We start from the raw sequence: 16863 nt of genomic DNA, 5'->3' as shown, positions 1-16863 counted from the left end.
AAAAAGAGCTTCTACAAAGCAATAAGAAAAATACAGCCCAACAAGAAAAAAATGGGTAAAGGAAATGAACAGTTCACAGAAAAGGAAGTACATGGTTCTGAAACATATGAAATGATGTTCAACCCAATAATAGTAATGCACACTGGAACTATAATAAGATTCCATCTTCTAGCTATAAGTTGTCAAAGATCAAAAGTTTTATCATATCCTGTATAGCCAAGGTTATGAAGAACCAGACAGTCTTGTATGCTGCTAGCCTGTGTAAAACAACTACAGCTTCAATGGAAACAGTGGTAATATCTATCAAAATCCAAAATGTACATGCTGTTATCTATTCTATTTCTAGGACTTTATCCTGCATACATCCTGGTACATGTGTGAAATGATATACAAGGTTTTTTCTGAAGCATGGTTTGTGTTAACAAGAAAATGGAAACAAGTACCTTTCAATTGGTCAAATAAATCAAATTATATCCTTAAAACACACTATAACAGAATTGTTTTTAAAATTGAGGCAGTTCTATATGCATTGGTATAGGATACTCACCAAGAAATATTTTTTTTTAATTTTTTATTTATTTATGATAGTCAGAGAGAGAGAGAGAGAGGCAGAGACACAGGCAGAGGGAGAAGCAGGCTCCATGCACCGGGAGCCCGATGTGGGATTCGATCCCGGGTCTCCAGGATCACGCCCTGGGCCAAAGGCAGGCGCCAAACCGCTGCGCCACCCAGGGATCCCCAAGAAATATTTTTAAACAAGAAAAGCAAGGTGGTGGAAATACCTATAGCCTGCCACCATTTGTTGAAAAAACATAGATGTTTGTATATGCAGAGACTACCTGAAAGGATAAATGTGAATCAGGTAAGAGTAATTGTCTCTAGAGAGAAGAACCGAGTGGGTGACAGATAAATGGAAAGGAGTCTTAACTTTCACTGTATCCCTTTGGTATCTTTGAATCAGTGCCATATGTACGTATTACCCAAAATCAATTAAATAATTTACTTTTAAGCTCAGGAGTTGGTTGAATGTGTTTGCAGGACACACATTAATTTGAATTTTGTAAAGTAGCTTCTCTAGGAATTCGATAAATCAACAATTTGTGTAGGATGGGAGAAAGGATGTACATGTGCTTAAGGTCACCTGAGGGGCTAGTAACCCTGAGGAGTGACCGCCTCTGCACTGGCATGTCTAGCGCCTAGACTGAAGCATGTTTTCTCTGCAGAGGAGGGGGGGCGGTGTGTGTACAAACAATATGGAGGAATCCAGTGCCATCACTCCTGGAAGCAGCCTACGGATGGTGCTGTCGCTGCAGTGCATGACAGATGGCTAAATACGAATTGTTTGTTAAAAACACAGTGGGTTCTTGCGAGCATTCCTGTTGGCCGCACCCACATTCAGCCAGTCAGTCAACACTGTTTAACGTGAGCCGTGAACAGAGTAGAGTGCGGGCCCCTGGGCCCAGCCAGTGAAGTAGCATTTCCCAAGCCTGCGTGGACACCCTAGACCTTCTGCATCGGAAGCTCCAAAGGGGACCCGTGAATCTAAGCTTTTACAAGCAGCCCAGTTGACTTTTATGATCAGTTTTAGGCTTGGGAAACATACTCATAAATAGAGTGGGGTGAGAAGAGGTAGGAGGGAGAAAGTGGAGAAAGAAGAAAAATCCATGAGAATGTAAGCAACATCAAATGCAAGAACTAATTGTTGCTCATCATTACAAAATGAAGCCAGTATGTTGGGAGCCATTTAAAAAAACTTTAACTACCTGTAAACATGGAACCTTTTGGTTTAAGGTGAAACATTTTGGTTAAATCAGGATTAAGAAGACAATTCTTTATATTTTGATTTTTGGTTTTGAAACTTGGTAAATAAAAATTTTTGAATAAGACTTTTTCTTCTGATAAGTGAGGATATTATGGGATTCAGCGTTAACTAAACATCACTATTAGTTCGTGATAGCGTAGAAACACAAAGGCTGAATGCTGCCAACCATGGGACCTGGGCTTTCCTGTAATTAGATCTCTCACAAAATCCAAGTGAGCCAAAGGATTCCAGTAGAAGGATCCCGGATTTTTGTTTTCTCTGTAGTTCCCCCTCCAAAGCCTGAATGATACCATTTCTATTTCAGGCAGAGGATTCCAGGAGACTAGTAACCATTCCTCTGGATTCTAAGCTTTCCTATACCACTCGGAGGCCAACTGTGTGGACAATTACTTGAGGTCCCCATACAACTGCCTGCCCAGAATGGTGATTTAACACGACGCTTTCAGATCCAGTTTAAAAATGATTACATCAGGAATGTTTTTGCATCTTTTATAAAACTGCTCTTAAAGACAATCACTATTATCTTGTTCAATAGCCCTTATATAAAGATCTACATGAAAAATTCATCTTAGAGCTGAATGTCAAGAAATATAATTGTCTCTTAGTGAAATGTTATGCTTCCTTTTTATAAAAAGATGAGTTATGTAATCTCTTTCTTTCTCCCTCTTGCTGTCTCCCCCTCTCTCCCATTTTCACCTTAGCTACCAGGAAGTTCAGATTTAAATTTTATGTTCCATTGAGCTACTGTTCTTAACCTGTACTTTCTGATACAATCTCTTCATCCCAGCATGATCTGGCTCTTGTTTTCACAGGATTGTTTCCAGTGGTTCCATTATGTCTGGGTCTTTTAATGTGAACAACTTGAATACTTTTGGAAATTGACAGAACGTAAGTTAGAAGTGAAGGAACAGCCTAGGTTTCCATTGGCTGAAGTTTTACTATACAACCAGAAGGTGTTTAAGATTGTAAATGATCACGGTCAAATCAGATTCATTTGGGAAGAAAGATTTCATTTAGGAAAAGTCGAATGTCAGGAATACCAGGGTGGGGTGGAGGGGTGGAAATCATCCCACAGTTCACTCTCCCAAGGGCTCCCTCCTGAGGAAGATTACCTGGGTCAGGAAAACAATACCATAAAAAGACTGCCTATTAGCTCTTAAATAATCCTGAATTTTTGCCCATTCATGTCAGTGATCCTCTTGTCACCCTGTGAAGCAAGCATGGGGCAGGAATAACTGCCTCCTTTGTCCCCAGGTTGTGAAGGTCAAATCATTTGCCCTTGACCATTGGTCATCACCTATCCAGCTGAAAACCTGGTACAAAGCTTTTTTAAAAAAGAAAGAAATACTGGGATTCTTCATCTCCTGTTTAGGTACAGAGTTCATTAGAAAACTTGCCCTTATCTGTCCTTATTATACAGACACAGCAGCGGGTGTCCCCAGCTAGAAAACCCAACTGTGACAGACATTTCTGTTCCTGCCCCACCACATGTGGCCCGGAATGCTGGAAGCAGGAAGAACATGAGCTGACAGGCCCAGCACCCAGAGCCCAGCCCACCCTGAGGATGTTTCGGGGAAGGGGGCCTAGAGAAGTTCTCTGTACCCCTACGGCCTCAGCCAGGGAGGGGAGCAGGAAGTTCACTACCAACGACTTTTGTGGTGTATTGAGTCTCACAGATTTGTCATTCAGTACACAGCTTCTCTCTGCACAGCCCACACAGCTAATCCCTGTACTATATTTCTCTCAGTTTTCCCTCCTCCACCCACAGTTCTGCTGACTTCTCTCCACACAGGAGAGACAGAACAGCTGAGGAAACAGCCGAGCGGTGGAAAATTTCTGAAAGTGTTTTGAGCCCACCCAACCTGAGGAGAGCATTCAAAGAAAAACAGGAAAGGGTGAGTAGGAGCTCCCTCAGCCCCCACACACAAGCCGTGGATTGTCACTCCCGCCTACCCCCAATCCCAACAGGGGCTGACTGCTGGGACCCAGCCATGGTGCCCACACACAAAAATATGCAAATGTGTTTTCTGTGAGGATTATGGAATGGAGGCAATTGCTTGGCTATTTCAGATACCACGTCATGGGACTTGGGGCTCAGGAGGCTCATTCCATTCAAACACTCACCACAAGAGTCCAACCAGTACCTTTGATCTTAAATCAGAATATTTAGAGGCCATCATACTGGGAGAATGAATGCAGGTCGGAAGATGAATGTATTTCTGTTCTGGCAACCAAAATCAGATTCCCCAGTCTAAAGGCTAATCAATGCCCTTCGTGTGTGTGTGTGTGTGTGTGTGTGTTCCTATTACTCATCCTTTTCTCCATTCTTTTCATTTCCTTTAAATTTCTCTCCCTACTTCAGACTAGAGTCTTTAAGGCTGTCTGTCTTTTCAGGGATTAGGGGTGAAAAAGAGTTGTGAACTCATTTGAGGATTACCTCAGCTCTCTTTTACCAGAGATTTCAGCCAGTTAGATAACTTGAGGGTGATGGGGCAAAGAGGAATTTGGCTACTCCTCTCATTTGTCCACTTATTCATTCATTAAACAGAACTTTATTGAATATCTACACAGGCACAGTCCCCATCCTCACCCAATTAACCTAGCCATATTTAAAAGAACTAATCTTTGATCACCCCTTACTCCCCAGTAGTGACCTCCGGATCAATTTTTAGATCTGGTTTAGCAAAGGATTTTTTTAAAAGAACCCAGAACCAATGAAAGGGTTATGCAATCAATGGCTAAGAAGATTGTGAGTGCTGTTTTCTATTAGTGATCCATTAACCAGTTTCCAGCCCACAGACTAGGCTGGTCCTATCTCCTACCTAAGCATCCAAGCTCTAAAATTAACTCATTCACCATTCTTTCCTACTTTGTCAGCACAGGTTATTTTGTTCCCATTTTAAATAAGAGACCATCCTTAAATCCAGCCTACCTTTTCTTGTTGGTATCAGTGTTATGTGCTCAGTGCTAATTGAACACATATTTATCGAGTAGCTACAATATGCCAGGTACTGTCCAAGACACCAGGACTACAAATTTGCATCATGATCCCTTCATGAAGTCAACAAGTGAGTGGGATCAGACAACTCTTGGCTTACTGTTTTTTTTTTTTTAAAGATTTTATTTACTTATTCATGAAAGACACAGAGAGAGAAAGGCAGAGACGTAGGCAGAGGGTGAAGCAGGCTCCATGCAGGGAGCCTGATGTGGGTCTCGATCCTGAGACCGCAGATCACGCCCTGAGTCAGGGGCAGGTGCTCAACCACTGGGCCACCCAGGCGTCCGAACTTACTATTCTTTACAAGATACAAAACAACTCTAATTATGGACTGCTGTGCCAAAAAACCAAGGTGAAGAATGTGGTTCTAATATAATGGAATAGTAGGGATTGTCTGCACTTGTTGACTACAGGTGATAAACTTCTAAGTTTCTTTGTTTATCAATTCTATCTGACTAGCTGTGTACAGTTGTTATGTTAGTGATAGAGCAATATAGATGATGGTTAAATAGTTATAATGTTTTATAGAGTTTTGAACCATCCAATCCTGTAAGAAATGCTTTCAAGTTGGTTTTAAGAACCAGATAGTTGAAAGACTAAATAAAGCACGTGGCCACTCCCATAGAGCAGACTTTTCCTTCCTTCTGGAACTCTTAAATTAGAGAACCAAAAGAGATACAAATGAGTTTTGCAGCTCTGGGCCTCTGAGATAAAAGATGAATTATTCCAGTCTCTTGACATTAACCTGCAGTATGAGACACTGAGGCTACTTGTATTGATGAGGGATGGCTCCAGTGTGGTACATCAGCAATAGACTTAGCATACGAACAGAGTAGTGATTTGTGGCCAACATATTTGTGCTTGCTTCAAGAAATTATTTTTTTGTCAGACTTGGCAGGGATTCAGAGGCTGGAGAGTCATCCCTGGGTTGTGGATTGGACATACCATTCCACCTCCTGGAACTGAGGAGTCTTTTAGCACCTAATTGGAAAACAGCTCCATCTCCAGCACAACTCCAAACTATCAACAAGGCTCTGCATGTGAACTCCTTTAAACTTGCTGGACTATATTCATTCAATAACAAAGGATCCTTGCATTGTTCTATAACTACTAGGAACTTCGGCTTATCCAGCCTCTCAGATGCTCTCCTTTAACAAGAAAAATTAAAATGAACTGGCTTAAAGTCTCATATAAAATAATGACAAGCCTTATGTTTTAATTAGCTCACCTTTTGTCTTAATAAAATTAGTGGGTGGCCATTTTTTTTCTTACAAATGGAACTGTCATTGGTTTCTTTGGCTTTGATAGAAGGATTTGTTTGGAATATATTATTCATTGGTGATACTAAAAGAACATTTTGTTTGTTTTGTTTTGAGGGCCCCAGGGTGATCAGGAAAAGGAAAAACATTGATTAAAGAGGTTTTGAATAATAGTACTGCATTCTCTCTTTATAATTTTCATGTGACAAAAGAACTATAACACATAATAACTCCATGTTGTCAGGCTATTGAGGTATGCTAACTCAGTCTATGTAATAAAACAAGATTTAGAACTGATGGAGAGGGATGGCTGGGTGGCTCAGTGGTTGAGCGTCTGCCTTTGGCTCAGGTCATGGGATCAAGTCCTGCTTCGGGCTCCCCACAGGAAACCTGCTTCTCCCTCTGCCTGTGTCTCTGCCTCTCTCTGTGTGTCTCTCATGAATAAATAAATAAAATCTAAAAAAATAAAAATAAAAAAACTGGATGGAGAAAATAAGACCGATCTGAGTTTAAATCCTGACTCTAATTTCTCACTCCATCATTTAATACCTTGACCAAATTATTTAACTTCCTTGAATCTCATTTAATGGAGATCATCACCTCACCTCCCTCCTAGGATTGCTGAGAGGGTTGAATGTGAGACTCAGCCCAGTTCCTGGCGTGGTGAAGACCCTCAATGGATGACATTTCCTCATTCATCCCTCCTTTCCCTTCTCCCTGTAGCCACATTTATGAGAAGACATCACAGTTCCCCTAGTGAGAGGGCTACTAGGTCTCAGGGTTTCCAGATCTCTGCTGATTTAAGAATCCAATTGTGCTGATATTATTTATGCAAATGTCAGCCAGGGACCGATGCCATACCAAGAATGAGTCATTTCAGAGCTCTCCTTTAACAGTCTAATTTTGCCTCAGAAAGAACTGGGTTTTCCTCACTGATGGTGGAGAACAGTGGGAGAGATTCCCAAGGACGCAGGCACTGCTGATACAGAGTTCTCATGACACCGATTCTTTTGTGGAGAAGGTCCAGAACTCCTCTAAGTGACAAGAAACAGGAATTAGCAGCTTGGGCTTTGAAATCTGACAAGATAGGGTTTGGATCCTGATTGTTACTCACTAGCTGAGTCCCCCTCTTTAAAGTGTCTGTTTTCTCTCAAGAGTTCTTATAAGAATTAAGGAAGGCAACGTGCAAGAAGCATTTAGGACAGTGACCAGCACATAGTAAATGCTCAATAAAAGTCAGTTATACTCTCTTCTATCTCTTTCTCCTTCTCTCTCTCCTTTCCACCTTCTCTTCTTCTCCCACCCCGTCCTGGTCAGACTTTACCTCTGCTCTGTTTGCTAATTATTGAAGCCTGCCTGCCATCCAGCAGTTGGCACATTAACGGAGATGTTGTTTTTTACACATTTACTATGTTCTCACTTCTGCTGAAATGCTTACCTCCCACCCATACACATCCCAGTCAACATTAATTCATTCTTTGATCATTATTTTATGAAGCCTGTCTTCACATACTTAAAAGAAACTATAATTATTGCTCAGTCATATGAAACTGCACATAACTGAGTAAATAGTTGTTGATTGATCCTGTAGATAATCAAGAGCTTAAATAATACACTTTATTAAAAAGCTGTCTAATTTCACACCATTATTTCTAAGTTTCATATTCTACCAAAATAGTTTATCTCAGTAGACTGATTTTTTTAAAAAGCTACATATGTCTCTATTAAAATATGAGCATTAATAATAATGATCTGAATATGCTTCATGGAAAGTGAAGTTGCTCTATTGTCATGGATTGGAGGCTAAGAAATCATCACCTCAGTAAATAAGTTAATATTTACCAAATGCCCTCAGGATGCACAGCCCTTTATTGATAACTTTAAAGATTTATAAGTTTAGTGAAAGAGATTCCCATTTCTTTTTTTCCTGGAAAAATTCTTTATGCTTTCAGAGACACAGGTAGATTATAGATTATAGATTATGTATGTATGGATTATAGATTATGTCTCTATAATCATATACATATACATATATATATAATTAGCTTCTTTATATTGGCTTTATATCACCAATACAACAAGGAGACATAGATTTACATTATATACAAGCTTACTATTATTTTCCCAAGTTAGGTGTATCTATTCTGATATAACCACTAAAAAGTGCATGAAATATGCATAAATCCTGTCTAACGACTCAAGTTAAATATACCTCAAAGAATGTTCTATCTTATTAAAATTTGCATACATTTTTCTTACAAGGGAGTCATTATTCTACATTGTAGCATGTGTTTTATTACAAACTTGGAGTTCATTGATGAATAGTGATGGAACTGCAAATCAAGTCAACAGCTTAATTAGCTCAGCAGGATTTTAGAAAGCTCTTCCTCTGTGAGCAGTTAGGTTAGGACCTTCAGCTGAGTTCCAGGCACCCTGGTCTCTCCCCATGGAGAGGTGAGGTCTCCTGAGGAGCAGATCCTTACCTGAGGCCCTCGCCCTCTGGAGAGTGCTGTCTGCAGTACTCCAGAGTGTAGGTTTCAGTGGCCTCTGGGTTGGCAGGACGCCATCGGATGGTGGCCGTGTTCCAACACACTGTACAGTCCTCTGCGCGGATTACAGGGGTGGAAGGTGCTGCCAGAGAGAACCAAATCAATTATGGAACGGTCAACATCAGCTCTGCTTCCCTAGTACCGTGGGAAGAGTGCTTGGGCATTGTTTTAATTTTTTTATTAAAAAAACATTCTTGGGGGATCCCTGGGTGGCTCAGCAGTTTCACGCCTACCTTTAGCCCAGGGCACTATCCTGGAGTCCCGGGATCGAGTCCCGCGTCAAGCTCCCGGCATGGAGCCTGCTTCTCCCTCTGCCTGTGTCTCTGCCTCTCTCTCTCTCTCTCTATCATAAATAAATAAAAATAAATCTTTAAAAAAAATAAAAAATACATTCTTGGGGTGCCTGGATGGCTCAGATAGTTAAGCATCTGCCTTTGGCTCAAGTCATGATCCCAGAGTCCTGGGATCAAGCCCTGCCTCCTTGTTTAGTGGGGAGTCTGCTTCTCCCTCTCCCTCTGTTCTTCCCTCAACTCATGCTCTCTCCCTCTATAATGAATAAAATAAAAATAAAATAAAATAAATAAAAAATACATTACTGGTTGAAAGCCCAAAAGATATGAAAATTTATATAATGAAAAGTCACCCTCCCACCTCTACCTTCCAAACTGCAGTTCCCACTCATCCCCAGAGAGCCTCTAATATTAGCTTCCTATAAATCCTACCAGTTTCTTTATACCTAAACAAGCAAATAAAAATAAAGCATCTTGTCTACCTCCCTTCACAGAAAAGTTAGCCATGATCTTGTCTTCAGTAGGTACGCAACAAATTCTTGTTTTGGAAGGCAAGAAGAAAGGATAAAATGGTAGGAATGAGTCATTTCTTCCTCTGAGATAGTTAAAATGATCTTCAAGGCACCCTTGAAGGCAAAATGATCTTATGCCACACCTACTTCAGCCCCCATGGAAAGGTTCCATGTGGAAATGTATTCCCAGTTGACTATCATTGCTGAAAAATCTTCTAGGGCTCCTAGCACCCATGTAATGAAGCCTGGGCTTCTTACTTTGGCAAACATACCCCCCCCCCATCCACTAGCCTTTCTTACCTCATCTCATTCTTCTCCTTGTTTTTAAGTCAAAAGAAGTAATACCAAGTTTATTATAGTGCCCTGCATACTTCATACTGTTTCTTACCTTGATGCCTCTGCTCATATGTTTTCTTCAAATGGAATACACTCCTTTAACGGATCCTTTAATGGCTTCCATTCAGGAATCAATTCTAAGAAGCCATTCCAGGTCCTCTCCCTCCCCAGGCTTTCTTAGAGAGAGGACACCCCTGTGAAGTGTTCTCGTAATAACTTGTAAATCATTAGATCATGGCTCTTGTCACAATTTTTTTATGATCTTCTGCTTTTGATCTCTCCCACTTGACTACAAGCTTCTTGAGAACAGGAACTCAGTTTTATTCATCACCATACACTCAGCATTCTACAACACCCAGCATACAACAGGTACTTAATACATGCACCTTAGTTGACCTTAGTAGTCTGCAAAGAAGTGAATATTGCCTCCCAACACCATTTTAACATCTCTTTACCTGTTCTAAAAATTGCCCTTTCGCTGGGAAGGCTACATCCGGTGAAGTTCACAGCCATTACCCACACTTGATAGCATCGGTCAGGTTCCAGATCTTCAAAAATGCAGTAGCTTTCTTTCACTGTCAATCTGTATTCTTCCACCAAGTCTAGCATAAAACACAATTATAAACTCTAGAGTGTCTTCCGAAGTTAATTGAAAACTATAGCTATTGGAGGAATTGCTCCATTATTTTCAGTGGAAAATTCAAAGCGATAAATTTACAGATAACATTCATTCTGTGATAGCTAGCACTTTAGAATATATAAGAAAGCAATGGCATGGGAAAAAGAGATACTGAGAGTGATGCATTCTTACTTGTAAACACTTATCAGAAAATAATAGCATATTAGTAAGATTCTGAGCTTCAGCGACCACAATTAAAATAACTTATTTTAACAGCAAATACTAAAATCACATAGAGTTTATGTTAGCTTAAATCTCAGTAATATAGTCTCAGAAAATTCTTAAGAAGCAATGCCAGTATTTCAGGAGAGAGTATGTAACAAAATATGGACAACCCCGTTTTTTCTAAATATATGATGCTATAAAGCACTTTCCCAAATTAGTAAACAATATTAGTATTCAGTACGATTTTCCAAGTTTCAGATCCTGGTTCCTTTTCATGAATTCCAGAATCTTTTCAACTACAGTGTTCCACAATTTATAGAAATACTTATATAATTTTGATAAGTCATAAACTATTCTATAAAGTAACTTGTTCAATCAAGACATTTCCTAAAATGTCTTAAGTTATTTTACTTTCAATATTGCAGTGGCATTATTACTCAATACCATGATGAACAAATCTGATCACTCTTATTGAAATTTTTTCTCCTTTACAAAGAATTATTTTCATTTTTAAATTAGCCCATGGTCATTTTAGTTATCCTCCCTTATGTCTCTCAAAAGTCACATCTTCAAAACTCCTCCAGTTAAGAAGCCCAGATCATTTTCTTTTAAAGGAAATTTAGGAGCTCTTCAATATAGTTTCTTTAATTGCATCTTTCCAGCCCAATGAAGCTCTATACTTTCTGGATGGAAAGTTTGGTTTAAAGAGTCTCATAAGAACTTATACACCGAAAAACATTTCCCCTACATCCTCGAAACTATGGCTATAGTGGAATCATCTTCAGTGGAATCATTTTCTTCACCTGAGTCCTGTCACCCCAGCGCTTGTTACAACAGTGCACATAGAATGTGCTGGGGGGACCATATACACAGCGTGGTATCACAGTATAGATCACCGGATTAGCTAACTGGCATCAGCAGATTTCAAGTTGTTGAATGAATGAGACACAGTACACATAAGTGTTTTGGGGGGCTGGGGTTGGAAGGAGGTGAAGCATTAAAAAAAAAAAAAAAGCACTCCAGGCAATAAATTGGTGCTAAGAGGAGTTTTGGAGAGCCACAAAATTCCATGATATATACAGCTAGATAGAGAGGAAGAAGAAGCGTGGTATAAGAAAATGAACCCTGAAACAAGCAAACAAAAACATAAGCTTTGGAGTCTCAAAGGACTGTGGTTGAATCCTACCCCTGTCATGTAAAAGTTGTGTGGCCTTGAGCAAATTATTTAACGTCACATCAGTTTTCTTATTTGCAAATGGAGATAATAACACTTACCTTGTTGTGTTGTGACAGGTATATGGTCATAGATAGCCATAAAATAAGCAATCCTTAATAGATAAACTTAGCCAACGTTACACTATGCCTATGGTTGCCTTTTTGTTTTCTTTTTCCTAATTTAAATAAGTATGATATTTCAAAAAACTTAAATCTTGGTAACAACGAAATATATAATAATTCGTTCCTTGTCACAAATTGGGCTCCTGAGTTTTGTAATAGCATGTCCATCCTGTCACATGCTCATCTGGTTTCCAAAATATGTGGATCTGTCTTCGACAAGCAATATACAATTGCCAGCACGCCAGCTCTGATTCATCAGGAAGTACAAACTCAAAGTATCTGGCTTCTAGGTCTTATTAGAAGTCCTACTGAGCAGAGAGACATTTACAGAGATTCAACTAAATGTGTGTCATACATTTACTTTCACCTCTACATGCATATTAATTGGAGACACAAAGAGACTACACATATTGAGGCCTATGCCTTGAGAATTGTGAATCTTAAATTAACCTTAATGGTTTGTTTGCAGCTTTTATCAAGGTGGATCTGAGAAACCACTAACCATGACATCTAATACTGCATTTGCATTAAAATTATTATTATGTCCTGTGTACAGCTCATTTCTCCTCTGCACATTGGTATGTGGTATACTATCTTTCTTTCTTTCTTTTTTTTTTTTTATACTGTCTTTTAAACTCAAGTACTAATTGAAATTTGTTCTCCCAGAAGTGCTGGTCAGTCTGTTGCCTCCTTTCTGAAAATGAGAATCTCTTACTTGCTCCTGTTATCCTAAGAACTCAAAGCCAAATTTGAATCTCAATTACAATATTCACCATTATGATATTTATCAATTTTCTTTTCCTTAATTCTGATTTCCAATTTTTGCCTATATGTTTTGTTTGCTTTATATGGTTGTTGGTTTGTTGTTGCTTTTGTATGTGGCTATAAATGCTTTGTGGAATGAGTCCTAATACGGATATCTTTAAATTAAGCTGCAGAAATGTACATACACATGCATCTGTATTTGTGTTAGGAATCCTACCGTTTACTTCTTGGTCATCTTGTGGCTCCTCCATGCAGTAAACCTGGAAGGAGTCAATAACATCTTCCTTGTTCATGCTCCAATAAACTGCAATTGTTGTACTAGTGGCAGAATTTGGTTCCTGAGGTTCTAATCTAGGAGGCTGTGGAACTGGAATATAATAAGTAAGATTTATTATCACTAATGCTGTTTTCACTCCTTGATTGTTTTTCTTTTTGCAAAAGTCACTTATACTTGTTGAAAAAAATTCAAAGAATACAGAACAGAGAGCAAAAGTGGAAGGGCTCCCTTGTTCTCAGCAATACCCACCCAAGGATATTCATTGGAGGCAACAACTGTGACATTTGAATGTGTATCCTTCCAAAAGGTTTTTATGCATTTGTGTGTGCATCTGTATATACACAGAGAAATAAAAAAAGACCCCAAAATATGATCACTTGATAATACTCTTCTGTAGTTTTATATTTTGAGTAATAAACTTATACAGGGTAGAGGATGCATCAAATGATTTGGTTTTCCTTTAAAATGAAAACTTGAGTTGCTTTGCCACATAACCACTGTTGTATTCCTTCTACATAGAGTCTGTATTCACAACAGAGACAAATAAACCCCTTTCAGATCCAGTTGCCACATCACCAAAGCTGAAAAAAGACACATATGAATAAAATATAAAAATACACTTTCTGAAATTACTATCCCATTTTCTCTAACGTGGCTATATCTACAAATTTTTTTAAAAATTAAAATATAAAAACTACATAGGAGAAAAAGTGCCGATTAATTGATTCAAAGATAAGGTTTAGATATCTAATATATCTCTATTATTCTGAATTGTAAATTCAGATAATATTCTCAAGTGTTTTCATAGAGATGTTTAAAGTTTACATTATGCATATTGAATATGAATGGTATGTGCAACACCATAAATCAAGCTCCTAGGCAACTCTCTTCTAAAATTTTTGAGATACAAAGGCATTGAACATATTTTACAAATTAAGGGGAAATGTTATGCCTGTAGTTGAGAAGATGTCATGCTTTTAAATTTGTTTGTGGTTATTTTTTTTTCAGTCAATACTTCCTGAGAGATAAGCTTACCGAAATACTATGGGCCAGACTTTATGAGATTACTTTGTGAAAAGTCAACATCAAAGGAAAAGAAAACAAAGGTTAGTTCAACAAGATGGTAAAAAAAAATAATAATAATAAGTAGGTCTAAAGAATGGAACAAAAAGAGGCAAATTGGAAAGATTCAATAAAGAGATAAAGAGCTGAGGAAATCCAAAGTTATGAAAAATGAGAAGCAGGAAAAGAGCGTGGTCAAATTCATGGGCTTCTGAGCAGAGACACCAGCCTGAGGTTAAACACCAGATTCCCCCACTCACTAGCTGTGTTAGCTTAGCCTCAGCTTCCCCATCTTTGAAATGGGAAAACAACAATAATATAGTAATAATATAGTAATACCACTTCCTCCCAGGTTTGCTGTAAGCAGCATATGTACATTAAGTGCTTAGCAGATTGTCTGACACATAACCAGTGCTAAAGTTTCACAAGGCAAAATGGCTTTGGCAGGAGCACAGAAAATGGAAGGAAGAAGGTATAGGAAGCGGGTGAAGATGGGAGTTGATCTAGGGATCTGGCAAATCACAGAGGGAGTACAGAGGTAAGACATGCTGAGCCCGCTGCAAGATAAACTCAGAAGCCTGCCTGTCTGAGCACCACCCCAACGAATGATAATGGTTCAGATCCCCTCACACAGTGTTTGACTTTCCTGTTTGTCTTCCCAGCAGGAAATCAGTGTCACATTCCAAAGGCGTCCATCCAGATAAGTGTAGTTCCATAAATTTTCATGCTGCCCAGGTTTACAGCAGAGCTAAGCAGATGCTTCAACTCTTGTCAATTGTCTTTGAAACAGCATAAAACTCCTTGAGGCATGAATCATGAAAATCTCCCTTTCTTTTTTCTTATGAATTTTACATTGAGCCATATCTGCTTTTAAAAATGGCAACATGTTTCAAAAATCTCTCTCTCTCTTCTCTCTCAGGTAGCTTAACAAACTTAAAAGTGTTATTTACTCACCCCTAAATCAACAAATTTTAAGAAAGAAGTAGTTGTAGCAAAGCATGTGGGCTAGGAATGATTTTGTATCTCATGTGCTCCTTCCCCCAAAATTATTACAGTGAAAACATCTTTTTTTTTCAAAAATAAGAAATGCTTTTACTTTTCAAAGTATTCTAAAATTAAAAAGAGATAAGAATATTCTATAGATGCCATCCAATGATAATGACTAGATTAACAATTCCTGTGCAGCAGAATATCAGAGACTCAGATTTATGTGTTAGCAGCTTTGTTTACACTTCTATAGGAATAAACTTGCATGGGAGTAATGCCAAAAAAATACAAAATAGGATTCGAAGGCTTCTTTATAGGAGACTAAGGAACTGGGCTGAGAAATCACACCACAGAGTCCCTCTACCTGGTGGAGTATGCCCATAAAGAGCTGTCACACTCCTTTAAGCATCAGATCAACTTGGACGTCAGGACTTGAGTGTCCAGATAGACTCCCACTCCAGCTATCTGTCCCTAGGAGAGCAGCATTATTCACAATAGCCCAAATGTGGAAGTAACCCAAATAGACATCAATGCGTGAACAGATAAGCAAAATGCAGTACAGACATGCAATAAGATATTAATTTAGTCTTGAAAAGGAAGGGGGAAAAAAGAAAAGAAAGGGTAGGACATTCTGACACATGCCACAACACGGATGAACCTAGGACACGATGCTAAGTGAAATGAGTCAGTCACAAAGAGACAAATACCGCATGACCCCACTTACACAAGGGACCAACAGGAGTTAAATTCATTGAGACAGGAAGTGGAGTGGTGGACACCAGAGGCTGGGGAACTGGAGGAATGGGGAGATGTTGTTCAACAGGTAGAGTCTTAAGTTGGCGAAATGAAAAGAATTTGGGAGACGGATACTGATAATGGTGGTACAAGGATGTGAATATATTTAATACCACTGAACTGTACACCTCCAAGTGGTTAAGACGGTAAATTTTATGTTATGTGTATTTTACCACAATTTAAAACAAAACCAAAACCAAAAACCAAGTCCATAGGAGCCAAAGGCAAGGAAGCACTGGATATTATTAATCTCTGGTTACCCCTCCTCTCACGGCAATGCACTCCACCTTGTGTTGTGGAGCAGACTCCCTGGAGCCCAACTGCTCCCTACCACACAGGTAGCTGTGTGCCTAGGACAATACTGGGGACATTTTTCTGTTGCCTGTATCCTCACCTGTCAAGTGGGATTAGTAACAAAACCTATCTCCTAGGGTTGTTGGGAATTTGTCTAAAAGGATTTACTGCAGTCTCCTCAGTGCTCGGCGCCATGTAAGTGTGGAATAGATGCGAGGGGCTGGTCCATTTTTCAGTAGAAGAGTCACATCCTGTCCTTGGAATTTCTGATTAGTTTTGGCAATGATCAGATTAACTTTTCAGATACCAGGTGAGGATTTTATATCTGAGAGGCATCACTGGCCAAAAATGAACCAAAACTATTTATCAGCAAGTCAACGCCCTGGGCTCCAATTCCATGAAGCAGACACAACCCTGTGTGGCATCTGCCTCACAGAATCAGTCTCCCTGTAAACAGCTCGGAACTCCTGGGAGTCCCAGGTACCCTGTTTCTGAATGAATCATTAAGACTTTGTGACAATTTAACCCCGTGGCCTCTTAAATAAATAAAATGTCCTCTCATTGCCTGTTAGATATTCAAAAGAATCCCATTCTAAATGAATCCTTTAAAAGCAAACAGCCTAGTCTGTTAGAATTTCTTAGTTTCCAATTGCCTCTCTATTTAAATGCCTTTTAAAGACAGTACAAAAAAATACCCTTTGATTTTGACACATTGATAGAGAAAATCTCTAAGGA

The 16863-nt window shown here is 39.1% G+C and overlaps 1 protein-coding gene across 1 annotated transcript in view; it reads right to left on the bottom strand.

Annotated features, from left to right (window-relative positions):
• The window catches only part of CMYA5 (cardiomyopathy associated 5), an 88010-nt gene that overhangs the window by 14729 nt on the left and 56418 nt on the right, over window positions 1–16863 (bottom strand). Inside the window, exons 7-9 of the mRNA XM_055342226.1 lie at window positions 12931–13080; window positions 10222–10368; window positions 8563–8710 (exon numbers count right to left, since the gene is read on the bottom strand). Of these exons, the coding sequence (XP_055198201.1) occupies window positions 8563–8710; window positions 10222–10368; window positions 12931–13080 (445 nt within the window). The remainder of the gene's footprint in view (window positions 1–8562; window positions 8711–10221; window positions 10369–12930; window positions 13081–16863) is intronic.

Source organism: Nyctereutes procyonoides, unplaced genomic scaffold (assembly GCF_905146905.1).
Source record: "Nyctereutes procyonoides isolate TBG_1078 unplaced genomic scaffold, NYPRO_anot_genome, whole genome shotgun sequence".
Taxonomy (NCBI): domain Eukaryota; kingdom Metazoa; phylum Chordata; class Mammalia; order Carnivora; family Canidae; genus Nyctereutes; species Nyctereutes procyonoides.
The sequence above is the reverse complement of the archived record's forward strand: the minus strand, read 5'-3'. Positions and strand labels throughout refer to the sequence as shown.